The 14,592-nt window shown below is 44.1% G+C and overlaps 3 protein-coding genes across 6 annotated transcripts in view; 2 read left to right on the forward strand and 1 right to left on the reverse strand.

Annotated features, from left to right (window-relative positions):
* Nucleotides 1–5,700, forward strand: part of CCDC84 (coiled-coil domain containing 84) — a 10,331-nt gene extending 4,631 nt beyond the window's left edge. For both annotated transcript variants that reach the window (XM_034754458.1, XM_034754459.1), the window contains exons 4-11: nucleotides 725–791; nucleotides 884–946; nucleotides 2,174–2,238; nucleotides 2,826–2,934; nucleotides 3,804–3,834; nucleotides 4,286–4,375; nucleotides 4,757–4,889; nucleotides 5,503–5,700. In XM_034754458.1, coding sequence (XP_034610349.1) covers nucleotides 725–791; nucleotides 884–946; nucleotides 2,174–2,238; nucleotides 2,826–2,934; nucleotides 3,804–3,834; nucleotides 4,286–4,375; nucleotides 4,757–4,889; nucleotides 5,503–5,584 — 640 coding nt within the window. In that variant the 3' untranslated portion in view covers nucleotides 5,585–5,700. The remainder of the gene's footprint in view (nucleotides 1–724; nucleotides 792–883; nucleotides 947–2,173; nucleotides 2,239–2,825; nucleotides 2,935–3,803; nucleotides 3,835–4,285; nucleotides 4,376–4,756; nucleotides 4,890–5,502) is intronic.
* Nucleotides 5,701–5,879: 179 nt separating this feature from the next.
* RPS25 (ribosomal protein S25) lies at nucleotides 5,880–9,614 on the reverse strand. Of its 3 annotated transcripts, none has more exons than XM_034754466.1 (5): nucleotides 9,474–9,614; nucleotides 9,035–9,130; nucleotides 7,483–7,666; nucleotides 6,479–6,574; nucleotides 5,880–5,941 (listed from the first exon to the last, which is right to left on the reverse strand). In XM_034754466.1, exons 1-4 carry the CDS (start codon nucleotides 9,474–9,476, stop codon nucleotides 6,480–6,482), a joined length of 378 nt encoding a protein of 125 aa, XP_034610357.1. In that variant the 5' UTR covers nucleotides 9,477–9,614; the 3' UTR covers nucleotides 5,880–5,941; nucleotide 6,479. The 3 variants fall into 3 exon arrangements, with proteins under 3 accessions (XP_034610357.1, XP_034610356.1, XP_034610355.1); XM_034754465.1 differs by having other exon boundaries at nucleotides 6,474–6,574; XM_034754464.1 differs by having other exon boundaries at nucleotides 6,448–6,574.
* Nucleotides 9,615–9,683: 69 nt separating this feature from the next.
* Nucleotides 9,684–14,568, forward strand: TRAPPC4 (trafficking protein particle complex 4). The gene is made up of 5 exons (XM_034754460.1): nucleotides 9,684–9,902; nucleotides 10,497–10,671; nucleotides 10,918–11,021; nucleotides 12,899–13,025; nucleotides 13,816–14,568. The coding sequence occupies exons 1-5, from the start codon at nucleotides 9,728–9,730 to the stop codon at nucleotides 13,892–13,894; spliced, it is 660 nt and encodes a 219-aa protein (XP_034610351.1). The 5' UTR covers nucleotides 9,684–9,727; the 3' UTR covers nucleotides 13,895–14,568.
* The last annotated feature ends 24 nt before the right edge of the window (nucleotides 14,569–14,592 follow it).

The raw sequence follows: 14,592 nt of genomic DNA on the forward strand, positions 1-14,592 counted from the left end.
ATAAATTTATGGAGGGAATGGTTTAATGGTAAAACATAGTAGTCGAGGAAAACCAAGCAATGGTAGGTAAATTGTACAATGGCTGACAGGGGTCAGGCTGGAGACTCTTGCCTATATGCTCGGGGTCTTACTGATCGCCATATTTGGGGTCAGGAAGGAATTTTCCTCCAGGGCAGATTGGCTGAGCCCCTGGAGGTTTTTCGCCTTCCTCCGCAGCATGGGGCAGGGATCTCTAGCAGGAGGGTTTCTGCCGATTGAAGCCACCTAAAACATGATTGGGGACTTCAACAGCAGAGTCCAGGGAAGGGGTAGGGACGGTTTTGTGGCCTGCAGCATGCAGGGGGTCAGACCAGATGATCATAATGGTCCCTTCTGACCTTAAAGTCTAAAGTCTATGAGTCAACCTCTATTAGCATAATTATAAAAAAAGCTGAGTCATAAGATTATCCAGTCCTGTGTTTATTCCAGTCATATATACATTGCAAAATTTTAGCATTCATCATGGCTTATCTTCTATGGGCTTTACAACCAGTAACTCATTAATCCTTGCAGGGTCCCTGCAAATGTAAGCCTTTTATCCCTCTCTTACAAATAGAGAAACTAAGGCATGGAGAATCAGTGTCAGAGGTTGAGGTAGAAATTCAGGTGTTCCCAGCTCCCAGCAGTTCAGCTGTCAGACTAAATCATGCCACAAAAGTGACTGATCTCTCAAATATTCTTTCAGGTTCAAATCCTCACTTGTCAAAGCTCTGGATGCTTACGAAGAAAAAGAGGATGAGGTCATTAAAGAGGTGAACAGAGATGCCCTCGGTGTGCTTTACCTGACTTACCTGTTTGCTTTGCCTTTTGTCCTCATCCTATTTCTTGCTTTGTTCAATTCCAGATGGCATCCCATATCCGAGAAGTGGAGCAGAGCAGACAGGAAATGGTACATGCTGTCTTAGAGGTTTGTTTTCCCAGGATGCACCTGAGCAGTATCCAGCAAATGATTGTTTCCACAAGCCCTCTGAGTTCTTATAGATGGCTATTTTCTGCATTGAGTCTTATGTTAAAACTACATACAATTTACGTCTAATAACTTGTTCTTTCACCTACCAGTGGGGAGGTTCTGATGTGACAATTGATAGGACTGCTGCTCTGTGATTGCAAATCTCTGGCTTAATTCAGATGTGGTTATCAGTCTTACAAATAGTGCGGTGCTTATGTTTGAATGATCACTGTGACTGAAATCTTCTTATCCTTGCTAGTTCTTCTAGGATAGGGTTGGACGTGGGTGACCGAGAAGGAATCTGGAATAAAATGTACTATTATACCTGCACTGTGGAAAACTACAAGGAGTCCGATGGCACCTTAAAGACTAACAGATTTATTTGGGCATAAGCTTTCGTGGGTAAAAAACCTCACTTCTTCAGATGCATTTTTACCCATGAAAGCTTATGCCTTAGTCTTTAAGGTGCCTCCGGACTCCTTGTTGTTTTAGTGGATAGAGACTAACACGGCTACCCCCTGATACTTGTGGAAAACTAGACACTTAAATACCCTTGTTTATAAGATACTAGTATGTATATTACCTTCATGCATTGCATTCTCTAAAGAAGCACCTGGAACCAGATATATCCTCTTGCTGGGAATTCAGCCTTGCATTTACAGGGGATGGAATCCGTTAGGCCTTTTGACTATACTCAAACAAAACAGGTAAAGTTATTGGCCCTTTTATATCTTTAAAAAGTGCAAAATTTGTCTGACTCCATAGAAAGGGCATTGTGGTGTTGTAGATTCACTCAATGACTCCAGTTCAAATTGCTCTATTTACAGATTTAAAAGATTGCACTTTATTACTGTGGGTGCTGCAAGCTCCTGGGTTCCTTAAGTAAGTCTGGCTCCATCCTCATCAGTAATAAATATTCTGCAATTTGAATCTAGCTTACAATTCTATTGGTGATTCACAAGCCATTGAAAAGACAGCTCACTCTCCGTATTTGTTTTCTCTTGCTAGCACTGCAGAGCCAGGTCAAACAAAAAAAAACTTTAGTATCTACACTGAAAATTCCCGTTTTCCTTGCCTCCAGAATATAAACATGAATGTATGATTGCAATAGGTGTCTCATAAAACAGGAAGGGCCTTACTGTTGAATACCAGAAAAATTTTTTATTTTTCCTGAATCAAACTCAGCCTCAAACAGGGACAGAATTTTGTGATGAATCATCTGCCTTCAGTACACCTGGAGGGCATAAAAGGTAAGAAATTTGCCTTTTATATCATCGTGCGTGTCCCCTCTGCTTAGGAGTTTTGAATTTGGTGAAATGATGAATAGCAATTATCTAGACAGTTACTACACTGTTTCCCTGGCCAGTATGATTATTGTTATCACTGTACTATCTGTTACTTACCTGTACCATTTCTCTGGGTTAAAACAGTTCTCAAGAGCAGCAGCAGGCACCTTCAGCCATCTGCAAACCCCTAGTGGGCACATTAATTTTTCCTTCAGTATCGTAGAACAAACAATTAATGTTACCCTTTCTGAAAAGGTGGATAATGTCCTGCCTCCAAAAGGGTGTTTTAGGGACTAAACTTTGCAAAGAGTTAGACTGACAGAGTGCTTTATAAATGCTAATTATTGTTAGCTGCTGCTGAATTTCCTCTCCTCCTCCCCATTAAAAATCTCCAAACCTGAACACACTAATTGAAGTATTTATGCCTCACCTGTGTCCCAGAACTTTTATTTAACAATTCCATGGTGTAGGTTGAAAAACATTTGCTCTCTTGCTGTTGTCTGGATACCAAATGCCTCATCTGACAAGCTATTTTGGCTCCTGTGTTCTAGTGACATCACCATCATCACAGAAGAGCAGCTTGGTCCAAGTATGATTCAGAAAACACCTGATTTAGACTGGATGGAAGGAAACCATGCTCTGACTTTTATTGGCCACCAGGTAAGGTTGGGGAGGGGCTTACAGAGTCACTTTCCGTTTTTAATGGGTACTGGTATTTCAGATCGTAGCTAATGGAATTCATACTTTTAGCATTTAATAAGAATCAGATTTATGGTTTGTAGGCTTCCACAATGGCATAGCTACTGAGAAAGCAACCCAATGGATTTCAGGAACTGAGTGGGCAAAAAACTCTCAGCCCTGAAACATGGGGCTTTTGTTTCACTAACTGTGGGTACATCTACACTACAGCGGGGAGTCGATTTAAGATACGCAAATTCAGCTACGTGAATAGCGTAGCTGAATTCGACGTATTACAGCCGACTTACCCCGTTGTGAGGACGGCGGCAAAATCGACTTCTGCCGCTTTTTGTCGGCGGCGCTTACTACCACCTCCGCTGGTGGAGTTAGAGCGCCGATTCGGGGATCGATTGTCGCGTCCCGACGGGACGCGATAAATCGATCCCCGAGAGGTCGATTTCTACCCGCCGATTCAGGCGGGTAGTATAGAAGTATAGACCAGGCCTGAATGTTTCCTAAAAGAAATGCACTGAAAAGGATAGATCCCTAGCACAGGCTAATCTGTTAGATGGGGATAGAGAAAAAGACCCTTACCCTTTTTGTTTATCTTTATTGCAAAGTTTCATTGGGGAAGGGAATTTCAAATGAAATTCGCACTCCCATGAGCTACTATTTTCAATTAGGTTCCCCTTGTCTATTTGTCCATACTTGAAGATCTGTGCAATCCAATAGTTTATTAACTGTTACAGTTTTTTAGCGTCTTTCTGCTGTGGTAGTACAAAGTTACAATAAAAGTTGCTCTTTTTAATCATCCAGTTCTAACTGGGATTTTCTTAATTTTTTGAAAACAGGAATCAGAAGGGAAGGGAAATGTTCACACAGGTACATGTTTAATTGTTGCCAGGGTTTCACATTTACAACCTTATCAAACATTTCTGGGCTGAACCCAGCAGACGACTGCAAAGTAACTTTAAAACATAAAATTATGGCGAGAGTGAGAATTGTTAACTATTTTACTATTTCAGACTGATTTTAGGTATTAGAATTGGGTGGAGCAAAATCAGGCTTATAATGGAAACTCCTTTGAAACTAACTGTATGGTTGCAAAGTATGAACTGTAATGGCTCTTAGCTGTGAAAATTAAGATGCATAGTCCTTTATTTTCTCCACAAAGGAGGAAGCACAAAGGATAGTACTTCCAGGAGAAGCCATTTCACCGCTGATTTGTTAGGGAAATTATGCAGAAATTTTGGGGTACTTTTCCCATCCTCTCCCCCTGGGTTTGTATTTAGGGTTATTTCAGTAGCCAAGCACATTCCCTATTACCTCCTAGGTGCCAAACCTCCCTGGCTGCTGCAGGATGAAGAGGAGTTTGGAAGTAAACAGCAGATTGGACCGTCATATGAGGAATTTCTCAAAGAAAGTGAGTGGCTTTGGATATTACTACTTGAATATATTGAGGTGAGGTCTAGTTTTTTTAATTCTGGTTTTATTTAAAAAGCAAATCACTATACATAGAATGAAGTGTCTACTACAAAGTCAGTATGACTTTGTGTATAAGACTTCAGTGGTGCAGGGTAGATGAGGTACATTAAACTCTGCATAGAGGCTAGGTAATGATGATTTTCTGATAATCCTGGAGATGAATTCCAGTTAGTCCGACTCTAGTAAGAAAAAACAAAACACAAAAAAAACCACCCTACCTATTCAGACAGACTCATATTCTCCCAACCATTTTTTCCTATAACTTTACCTAAAATGTTTGATAGAACCTCTTCACTCTCTCTGAACTAATGATTCTTAGAGGAAAAGCAGAAGCTGAAAAAGCTTCCAGCAGATCGTGTTGGTGCCAACTTTGATCACACCTCTCAGACAGGTGAAGGCTGGCTTCCCTCCTTTGGACGGGTCTGGAATCATGGCAGGAGGTGGCAATCCAGGTAAGCATCTACCTCTGATGGGCTGACAAATTCAAGAGCTAGGGTTCCTTGTATGTATACAATGTTGGCAATTTGTAGGAAAGGGATTTCTCAAATGATTGTTGAGAGGGGTAGTAATGTATTTTAAACAGATGTCTTGCTGCAAGTAGTGGAAGGTAGTTAATGCTCAATGTAAAGCCTGGGATCTGTCAAATTCTATTGCTGAAATCTCTCACACACCACCTTTAAACAAAGTCGTGTCTCTGCTACAGCAATAGGGTGTTCACCACTTTAAGTAAAATATTGCCTTATATCATGTGACTCCTATTCTCAAGAAGCTGCAATTTGTATAAATTGACAGTTGTAGGTGTAGTAGGGTATCACAGGCTGAAGTTCACTATAAAGTACTGATTTAGATTTGGGAACAACACTACTGAATTACAGGGGGTGCTGTTTGCCATAGCTACCTGAACAGTAGAAACATCCTTATGAAATATTTAGACTGTGATAACTAATGCCCCCACCTGAAAGTGCATAGAGGTGGGCATCTATGATAACTGCTGTTCTGTAATGCTGATTATAGTATGTTTCCTAGCATGTTGCATTCTCCAAACTGACTTTCATTTTTTTTAAGACATCAGTTCAAAGCTGAATCCAGCCAAGAAAGAGACAGTCAAAGGAAGACCCGAAAAAGACCAAAATCTGAGCTTCAATGAAAGAGCACCCACATCCTCATATTTAATGTACAAAGTGTGTAACTTTTGACACTGTCAGTGCTGTTATATTTACCAGAGTGTACAATCCACCTGTATAGAAAACAACCTTGAACTAATTTTGCTTATCTACCTTTATTAAAATTACTAGTAGTAGTGGGACTTCAGTGCGCTGTCCTACAGCATAGATGAAAAGGAGTCCAAGGCTTCTTTGGCCAGAGCTATCAGCACTATACCGTTAAGAAGCATATGAGGCTTTTTTTAACTCCATCTCTCCCCCTTAATAAGCAAACAAAAATGAACTCAACAATTTTATTGTATACATTTACATAAGAAATAGTGCAGAGGTGACTGGAAAACCTGCAAAGCAAAAAGTAGTGAGTTAGTCAATCAGTTATGTGGAACTCATCTAATAAAATCTGTCTTACTGCAACACTTGAGATGTGAAAGAAAAGTCCTCCAACAACTCTGACATTTTTAATTAAGTGATTACATATATATGAAGAAGAGTTTGGAGGGTTGGTTGTTAGCTATTGGCCACCTAGCAAATTCCAGAGAGGCCTTAATAAGAAGGCAACCATGGGACTAAAAAGCACAGAGTGAGCCTAGCAGAAATGATCTACCCCATCTTCTCAAATATCCATTACTATTTAACAGCACAACCTCTAATTTATTTCATGGGCAGGCAATAATTCAGTTTTAGTGGTTTCAGCACTATATAGCTGGTTGTTTTTACTCTATTTAGAAGTAGATTCCTAATATCAGGGATTCCACAAGGCACTGGAGGAGTCCACCATGAGGAATTCACATGAGGATTTTGACTAGCAGTTCTATTAACCCTGTGTACATCAGAGGGGAAGGGATACCTGCAACTCTAGAATTTCAATAGCACCTCACTTCAAGCATCTTCCCCACCAGCAGGTGCATCTCCACCCTTTGTATTTCTGGTGTAAATCACTTGGGCTCGGTGCTTGGACACAAGTTTGATCAAACCTACAAAGGAAGCAGAAAACATTTATGAAAATGTGCAGAATCTTTAAGAGCTTAAGACAGCATTTAAATAACAGAATTAGATTGAAATAAGTGTTCCACTGTGCCTTCTACACCAGGAACACTGAAATAAATTCCTATTGAGGCCCCTGGCAACCAGAGTCAAAGGTCCTGTCTAGAACACAGTAGTCCCAACAGGAAATGTTTTGTAGGATAGCAGGACTTTAGCATGATCCAGGAACAGTTACCATTGCAAAACTGAGCCAGGTTTTCAGTTGTCAGTAATGTGCCCCCTAATTTTTTCCATTCATGTGCACCAAATTATTAAGGTGAGGCCAGTAGACACAAACCTAGATATAGATATCTATATATATTTTCTAAAGGGACTCATAGGGATGATTATAGCAAGCAGGAGGCTCTGGGGAGCAGCTCCAAGGTAGAGGGCAGGAAGGGGACCTGAAGTGCACAGCACTTTATAGCAGGCTGGGCGGCCGGTGCAGCTTAGAGGGAACTTAGGTTGTCAGCAGACCTGGCTACATAGTCATCTCCTGACACTATTTTCCACACTAGGTAGGATCTTACTGTTCACAGACACTATGCGTATCAAGCATCCATAATTTTTTGCATTATATTTAAAAATATTATGAACACACGTAACTTGTGTAGGAACAGATTACATCAATTCTGATGTGGTCTTATAGAGAGATTAAAATGCCAAGTAAAATATTAGACTGATAAGGAAAGAAAGGAGACTTAAGATTTTAAAAAACTTAAAATGCTCATTATTGAACTCCTTTGTATACAAGCTACCTGCAAACAGATTTGTACCGAATCAATCACCAACAAATAAGGGGGATAAAAGAATACATCTAGTTTGAGGGCTCCCAATCCACAGTTCAGTGTGTTTTTACCTTTGCTGAGCAGTTCTTGGAGGGCAGCCCTTGCTAAAGATCCTCGAATCTTCAACCTTTCAGAGACTACAGCTGGCGTGATGAGCTTGTAGTTGGGCACTTCTTTGCACAGTTTATCATAAGTAGCCTTATCAAACAAAACAAGGTTGTTCAGCTTGTCTCTTACTTTCCCCTTGGACCACTTCTACAAGAAGAAAAAGGGGGAACATCACCATCAAAGACACAACACAAATACCCTCTCAATGAAAGCTTTGCCATGATTAGCATTTCCTCCATGACCACCTAATGCAAGCTTGTTGCTCAGATGAGCACCAATTATAGACACCTATTCGCCATGTTATCAGCACTGATCCATTAGCACCATGCTCCAACATGCACAATAGGGCCTTTTCTACACTACCACAAAATGAAAATTCCAGAGCAGGCAGCAATCAGGTATGTTTACCACTATTACTCAATCATACTGTGTTAAGCCACTTGAGGGTCTGCTCAGTACTATCAATGCTGCATCAGTAAGTCATCCCCAAAAGTGGCAAAGTGTAACTTGAAACTAACATTTGCTTCTTTGTGATGTATAAAGCAGGACTAAACTTCCCACCCAACCAGCTCAATTTTCACATTTGAAATTCAGGCGTTAGCTACCTTGTAACAGCATGGGACATCCCAAAATTAGTAGGATTATGCTGTAAAGTATCAGAGGGGTAGCCGTGTTAGTCTGGATCTGTAAAAAGAAACAGAGTCTCGTGGCACCTTTAAGACTAACAGACATCTGTTAGTCTTAAAGGTGCCACAAGACACACTGTTGCTTTTTAGGATTATGATGTTATACTTACCAAGGAAGTGAAACTGTCTTCGGTGTTGAAAAGTCTTTTAGATCACCTTTATACTAACGGGGGTAGGGGGCTGCAATTTACCCCCTTGCAACTCAAAAGTATAAAGTGTTGAAGAGATACTCCTAATTTCAATAATCACATGACATTCCCTCTTAAATAATTATATCAAGTTAAAGTCCAAGGGACTATAGGGTTTACAATAACCTGCTAACATTTTTAATCAGCTTATTTCTACATGGGGTCCAAGACATACAGTTGGCAATTAGGAATTAATATAATTTATTTTAAAGCACTTCAAACATTAAAAAAACAACAACAGTTAAAAAGCTCTATGATTCAGGGAAATCTCTGTTTGAAAGCCTCCCTCCCAGTCACCAAGGAGTTAGTCTGTAGTCACAACTACTGTTAAATATTGAATGGAGAAACCCTCCTATATAATTCTTAAATACGATTTACCAGTATGACTAAAGAAAGTAGAGATTTAATTATAGAATAATAATTATCTCACTGTGTGACCTTAAGCACAGTTTAGGGCTCAGCTACACAGGAAAACTGACCTTATAGCTACTGCTCTCTGACCCCTAAGGGAGAGGATACAGGCTCATCTTACAGAGGGCACGCAGAGAATAATTAGTGACAAAAGTGCTCTGCTGAGTACCCAGGCCCTACTGCTGAGCACACACCCCAGTGGACTCACGCACCGCAGTGCAGACTCCTACCTTTTTTTTGGCTTTACCCCCAGATTTGTTCACTGGGTCCTTGTCTTTCTTCGCGGACTTCCCCGCATCCTTCTTCTTCTTATCGTCCTTGGGGGGCTGGAGAAAGAAGAGACCGGGGGGGCGGGGAGAGAAGGAGAGATGAAGGCAGGCGCCAGCCCTGGGAAAAATCCGCCCCCACCCGATACCGCCAGGCGCAGGCCCGTCGAGGGCGCGGGAAGAAGCTTCCCCGGCGGAGCCCCCTCTCCCCAGCTTCGACGCGGCACAGGTGAGGTCGGGCCACGCGGCCCTAACATGAGCCTTCCCCACCCGGGCGCCTGCCAACGGGCGAGAGTCCAGGACTAGGCCTCCTCGAGGGAGCCGGCACCCACTTGCTCCGGCTCTCGCACAGAGACCCCTGTCCTAGGCCAAGCCGAGGAGCTAGACCCTGGGGCTGGCTCACCATGGTGCTGGTGCTGCTGCCGCTGCAAGATGTCGGACGAAAAAGGAAAAAGCCTGGGTAGGGAGTCTGGGAAACCCCGTGCTTTCTCTGCACTTCCGGAGCATGTAGCAACACCGCGTCCGGGTCAACCGGAAAGAAATACAATTCCCATCATACAACGCTCCAAAATCGGAAATAATTGTCTCTCCCACAATGCACTGCGCTGCCACGTAGAACTACATCTCCCAAAGTGCCCTGAGCTGACGGGAGCCGACATGGCCATCTTCAGCGTGTACGTTGTGAACAAGGCCGGCGGCCTCATCTACCAGCTGGATCACTACGCGCCGCGATCCGAGACCGAGAAAACGTTCAGCTTCCCTTTGGACCTGGTGCTTAAGCTGCACGACGAGCGCGTGGTGGTGGCGTTCGGGCAGCGGGACAGCATCCGGGGTGGGTGTCCGGCCGGAGGCGCCAGCGAGGCCTGTGGTACTGGTAGCGCCCGCCGAGGGGGCTGGTACCGGCCATGGGGGGAGAGCTGTGGCCGGTAGGGGGCTGGTACCGCCCGCCGAGGGGGCTGGTACCGGCCACGGGGGGGAGCTATGGGCGGTAGGGGGCTGGTACCGGCCACGGGGGGAGCTATGGGCGGTAGGGGGCTGGTACCGCCCGCCGAGGGCACTGGAGGGATTGGGTGCCGGTACCGGCTGCTGGAGGGGGAGGACGGTGCCTACTAGGGGGTTAGGGCGCTGGTACCGGCCACTGGGGAGGTTCGGGGGCTGTGCTCACTGGAGAGGTGTTGGGGGGGAGCTTGTGCTTTTGGGAGATACTGGGGCACATTGGTTGTGCTTGCGGGCTGGGAAGTAGCGTCATGACACTATTTACACTTTAACGGTGGCTGTGCTAAGCCATAAATACTCTAATAGTGATTCCTCCTAAAGACAGGTCTAGAGAGGCCAGTGGTCAGGTCTGCTGTTGGAGTTCCTAGTTCCGATATTCATTTGAAAGCAAATAAGCCTCAGCTCTGATTCTTCCCTTTGCTTCTTTCAGTTGGACATGCTGTGCTTTCCATCAATGGCATTGATGTGAATGGGAAATACACTGCTGATGGAAAGGAGGTGCTGGAGTACCTTGGCAACCCTACCAACTACCCCGTGTCCATCCGTTTTGGCCGGCCTCGCCTCTCCTCCAATGAGAAGCTCATGCTGGCCTCCATGTTCCACTCGTGAGTTTGCACTGGGAAGTCTAGCTCTCTGTGCCCTGGTTACCATGGCACTGATGTAGTAATGTCCACCATTTGTGAGGCACTGGCCAAACCCAGAGGAAGACACGTTCCTTGCCCCCAAGAAGGTACACTTCCCAAAGACAAATTGAGGGTGGAGAAGGGACCCAGTATACACTATCATATCCCTAGTAACTTGAAGAGGCATCTTTTGTGTTAGACTTAAATAATTTCCCTTTGTTTGTGAAGGTTGTTTGCAATTGGGTCCCAGTTGTCTCCTGAGCTGGGGAGTTCTGGTATTGAGATGTTAGAAACAGACACGTTTAAACTGCACTGTTTTCAGACCTTAACAGGTAAGACTTACTGCTCATGTTATCCCTGTTAGTTCTGCCTTGAGGCTATTTCTCCCTCACTCTGAAAAGACAAATACAAATTGCTTTATTTACTCCTGGGGGGAATCTGTGCATGCGCAGAATTAATGACACCTGCAGATTTCTTTGCTTCCCTGCAGAAAAATGACTTCCTGACAGGGAAGCTGTAAGAGCAGTCACGCACCACTCCCTAGCTGTGCAGGTACATTGTTTCAGGCAGCTGGCAGAGAGGTAAATCACCACAGGGCTGGGGACACTCCAGCCAGTGGCTCCTACCCTGAGCCAGGATCAGCTGCTGGTCCTGGCTGGGCCGGAGGCAGGAGAAGACAGGACTTCCTCTTCCCCTGCAAGGAGTGGTTGGGGCTGTGTGAGACCCACCCCCAGCTGCAGGAAGCTCAGTATCCTCCCCTGCTTCCTGCCCCCATAACTCCTCAGCTGAGGGGAGAGGGGTCGCTGTACAGGGAGCTGTTCCTCCATCCACCGAACCCCTGTGCATCTGGACCTCCCATATCAAGACACCCCTGCCAAGCCTCATCCCATACACTCAGAACCCCTCTATCCCTCCATACCCAAACCCCACCCCATTGAACCTCAACCCCTGCATCTGGAGCCCCCTACACCCAGACCACCCCCCACTGAGCTCCCTGCACTCAGACCCTACCTTGATGAGCCCCATCCTAAGCCCCGACATCCAGGCTCCCATGCCAGTGACCCCCAATTAGCTGCACCCAGACCCCCACCAAGATCCACTCCCACAGCACCCAGACCCCCTGCTCAGACTCGCACACCAAGACCCCTCCACTGAGCCCCCAACCACATTCACCTGGAAGCCCCTGCAGAGCCCCATTGCCCCTGGAAACTCCTCCCCCCTCCCCCCCCGCTTGAGCCTCTGTGCATCTAGATCTCTCTTTTCCCTCCCCCCCAGGGTCAGGTGCAGCCTCAACACTGAGTCTGTGCCCCCAGGGTGGGGAGGCTGCAGCGTCTTCCCCACTGCCATGCTGGAGCCTCTGCATTTATTTATTGACAAAACTTGCAGAATTTCAAAATATTGTGCGCAGAATGCCCTCAGGAGTATTTATTAGACTTGTATATTGCTGCAAAAGTACTGCTTTTGTGCTTGATCTTTATTCATATGGTATTTCTCTGAATTAGATTGTCAGTTTCTCTGGATAGAGGCCCATCAGCTCTTTGTAAATCCTTTTGTATACTTCTGGTGCTCCCTAACTGAATACTGAAATAATTGTCTTTTGCCCTTTTCTAGTGCCTTTCGTCCTAAAATGGCAAAGTACCTCACAAATATGAATTAACCCACAACTGCTTACTCACCACCCAGGAATTATCCCCTTTACAGCAAGGGAAACTAGCTTGTCTTGTCTATGCCTCAATTGGCCAACATGTCTTTAAAGTCTGGAATCTAGTTGAGGAATTGCAAATAAAACCCAGCCTGTGCTTGAAGTGCAAGATTCCCCTAGAGGTGCTCAAGTGTATAGGCACGGTAGCAATGTTACAAAATATGCTCTGTGCTCTAAAAGTAAAATCGCATCCTGAATGGAGCAACAAAGAGTCCTGTGGCACCTTATAGACTCTGTCGCTTTTTTCAGATCCAGACTAACATGGCTACCCCTCTGATACTTGACACCCTGAATGGTAGTTTGCTAAAATACACTACTCAGTCATTAATCTTTCTCTATATAATTTAAACAAGGCAAGTTTTAAATATTCTTCAGATGGTGTCAGCTGCTCTCCCGTCCTTCCTGTAAATGAGGGCTTTTCAATTATATTTGGGAATATATTTCATAGTATTATTACCTTTGCAGTTTGCGTGTAGTCGATGCTAATACTTTTCATTATGGCTCCAGGGATCAAATTTGTGGTGCTTGCTGATCCACGGCAAGCTGGGATAGAGTCCCTTCTGCGAAAGATCTATGAGATTTATTCTGACTTTGCTCTGAAAAATCCTTTCTACTCACTGGAGATGCCAATCAGGTAGGGAGTAGGCAGATGATGTGTAGAATAACAAGGTGCTCAGCTCTCCATTTTGAGAGCACTGTGCAACCCATTAATACGACCCCCTTTGTGGAAGAGAAGACGTACTTATTTTACAGTGGGGAAGCAGACAGGTGATTTTACTGTCTGAGGTTACTTGGACAGTGACAGAATTGGAAGCAGACCCCATGTCTTTAGCTCCCATTCCCTGAGTCTATCCACTAAAAATAAACCTAAGATTGCTGGGTTCTCTTTTGACCTGGGCTGCTGACTGGAGTTCTAGTAGCATACCTGACTACTTTGTGCCTCAAACAAAACTAGTGTCTGTGTCAATCAAAAACCTAACTTTTTGCATGATTAAACTAAATTCCATAATGAGCTTCAGCGCTGCCAAGTTCTTGGAGAAGGTCTTCCAAGGACACCAGTCTGATTCCTGTCCTCTACAAAAGGCTGGAGGAAACCTCCTCTGGAGTTGTTCCATTTGAGCAATGTGACATGTTCTCTCTTGGCAGGGCCCCTATTGCACTTTTAACCCTTATAAAAGTGGCAATTAAGCTTTGTTTTTTAAACTGTTTTGGCATGTCAAATAAGAAAGCTGAACTCACTTTGTTAATCAGTCTTTTGATTCAAAAAGTTGCCCTTAGTAGAGTATGGAATGGAAGAGAAGCTGGTGCAGGAATGGGGATGTTTTCGAGCTAACTGTTCTCTGATTAAAAACATCCGTATGTTTTGAGTTGTAGATGGAGATTGTCACCCGATTCTGATGCCTGTATTTCTGTGAATATTTCAGGTGTGAGCTGTTCGATCAGAACTTGAAACTTGCTTTGGAGGTAGCAGAAAAAGCTGGACCATTTGGACCAGGATCATAGGACTCTTCCAGTGTCAGCATGGGGCCTCTCCTCACTAGCCAGCCTTTTCAGGATCCTGTCTCTGGCTACAGCAGCAAGAGAGGAGGTCATGAGGTCCCAAACTGCTTTTATCATCTCCAGAAATGCTGCTTTATTCCATGGGTGTGGAATTCACCTTTGCCTAACAGTGAATGTTTTTATTATAGCTAAGAAAGGGTATATGTGGCTGAAGCTACGATTGCAGCTCTAATGCTGTCACTGTAACACAGAGGAAGATCAGACACAACATGGTGGTAAAACCTCAGTTATACCCCCCCCTTTTTTTTTTTTTTTACTCGTGTGTGTGTGTGTGTGTGTGTGTATATATATATATATAATTCTCTGCAGCTTTAATTTATGGCTCAGACAAATGGTTACTTTGGATGTACAAGTAATAAACATTCCCTTAAAGTATGGATAGATTAATTCTTGGACTGGATGCATTCACTCCTGCTAGAGCTAGTATGAACTAGTGAAAACATGCACTGGTTGTCATGCTGGTGTTGTTTTACCATCTGAAACTATTCTAGCTTAAGCTGTGCTTTACTGTGTCCAGAACCCCAGTGGAAGGCAACACTTCAGCTTACCTCTCTGTAAACAGGAATAATGGATTTCAAGCAGGGGACGTGGGTGAAATTAATAAAGTGAAAAAAGTTCCTTTGTGTCTGCACAGCTCTTCT

The sequence above is a fragment of the Trachemys scripta genome, chromosome 21, assembly GCF_013100865.1.
Source record: "Trachemys scripta elegans isolate TJP31775 chromosome 21, CAS_Tse_1.0, whole genome shotgun sequence".
Classification (NCBI taxonomy): Eukaryota; Metazoa; Chordata; order Testudines; family Emydidae; genus Trachemys; species Trachemys scripta.

Excerpts from the sequence above, each read along its gene's own strand:
- TRAPPC4 (XM_034754460.1), top strand. The coding sequence starts at position 9,728 with ATGGCCATCTTCAGCGTGTACGTTGTGAACAAGGCCGGCGGCCTCATC. Across the intron at positions 9,903-10,496 it reads GCAGCGGGACAGCATCCGGG|TTGGACATGCTGTGCTTTCC; the intron begins GTGGGTGTCCGG and ends TGCTTCTTTCAG. Across the intron at positions 11,022-12,898 it reads CTGTTTTCAGACCTTAACAG|GGATCAAATTTGTGGTGCTT; the intron begins GTAAGACTTACT and ends TTATGGCTCCAG.
- RPS25 (XM_034754466.1), bottom strand. Across the intron at positions 7,667-9,034 it reads GGGGTAAAGCCAAAAAAAAG|AAGTGGTCCAAGGGGAAAGT; the intron begins GTAGGAGTCTGC and ends TTCTTCTTGTAG. Across the intron at positions 6,575-7,482 it reads CCAAGAACTGCTCAGCAAAG|GTTTGATCAAACTTGTGTCC; the intron begins GTAAAAACACAC and ends CTTCCTTTGTAG.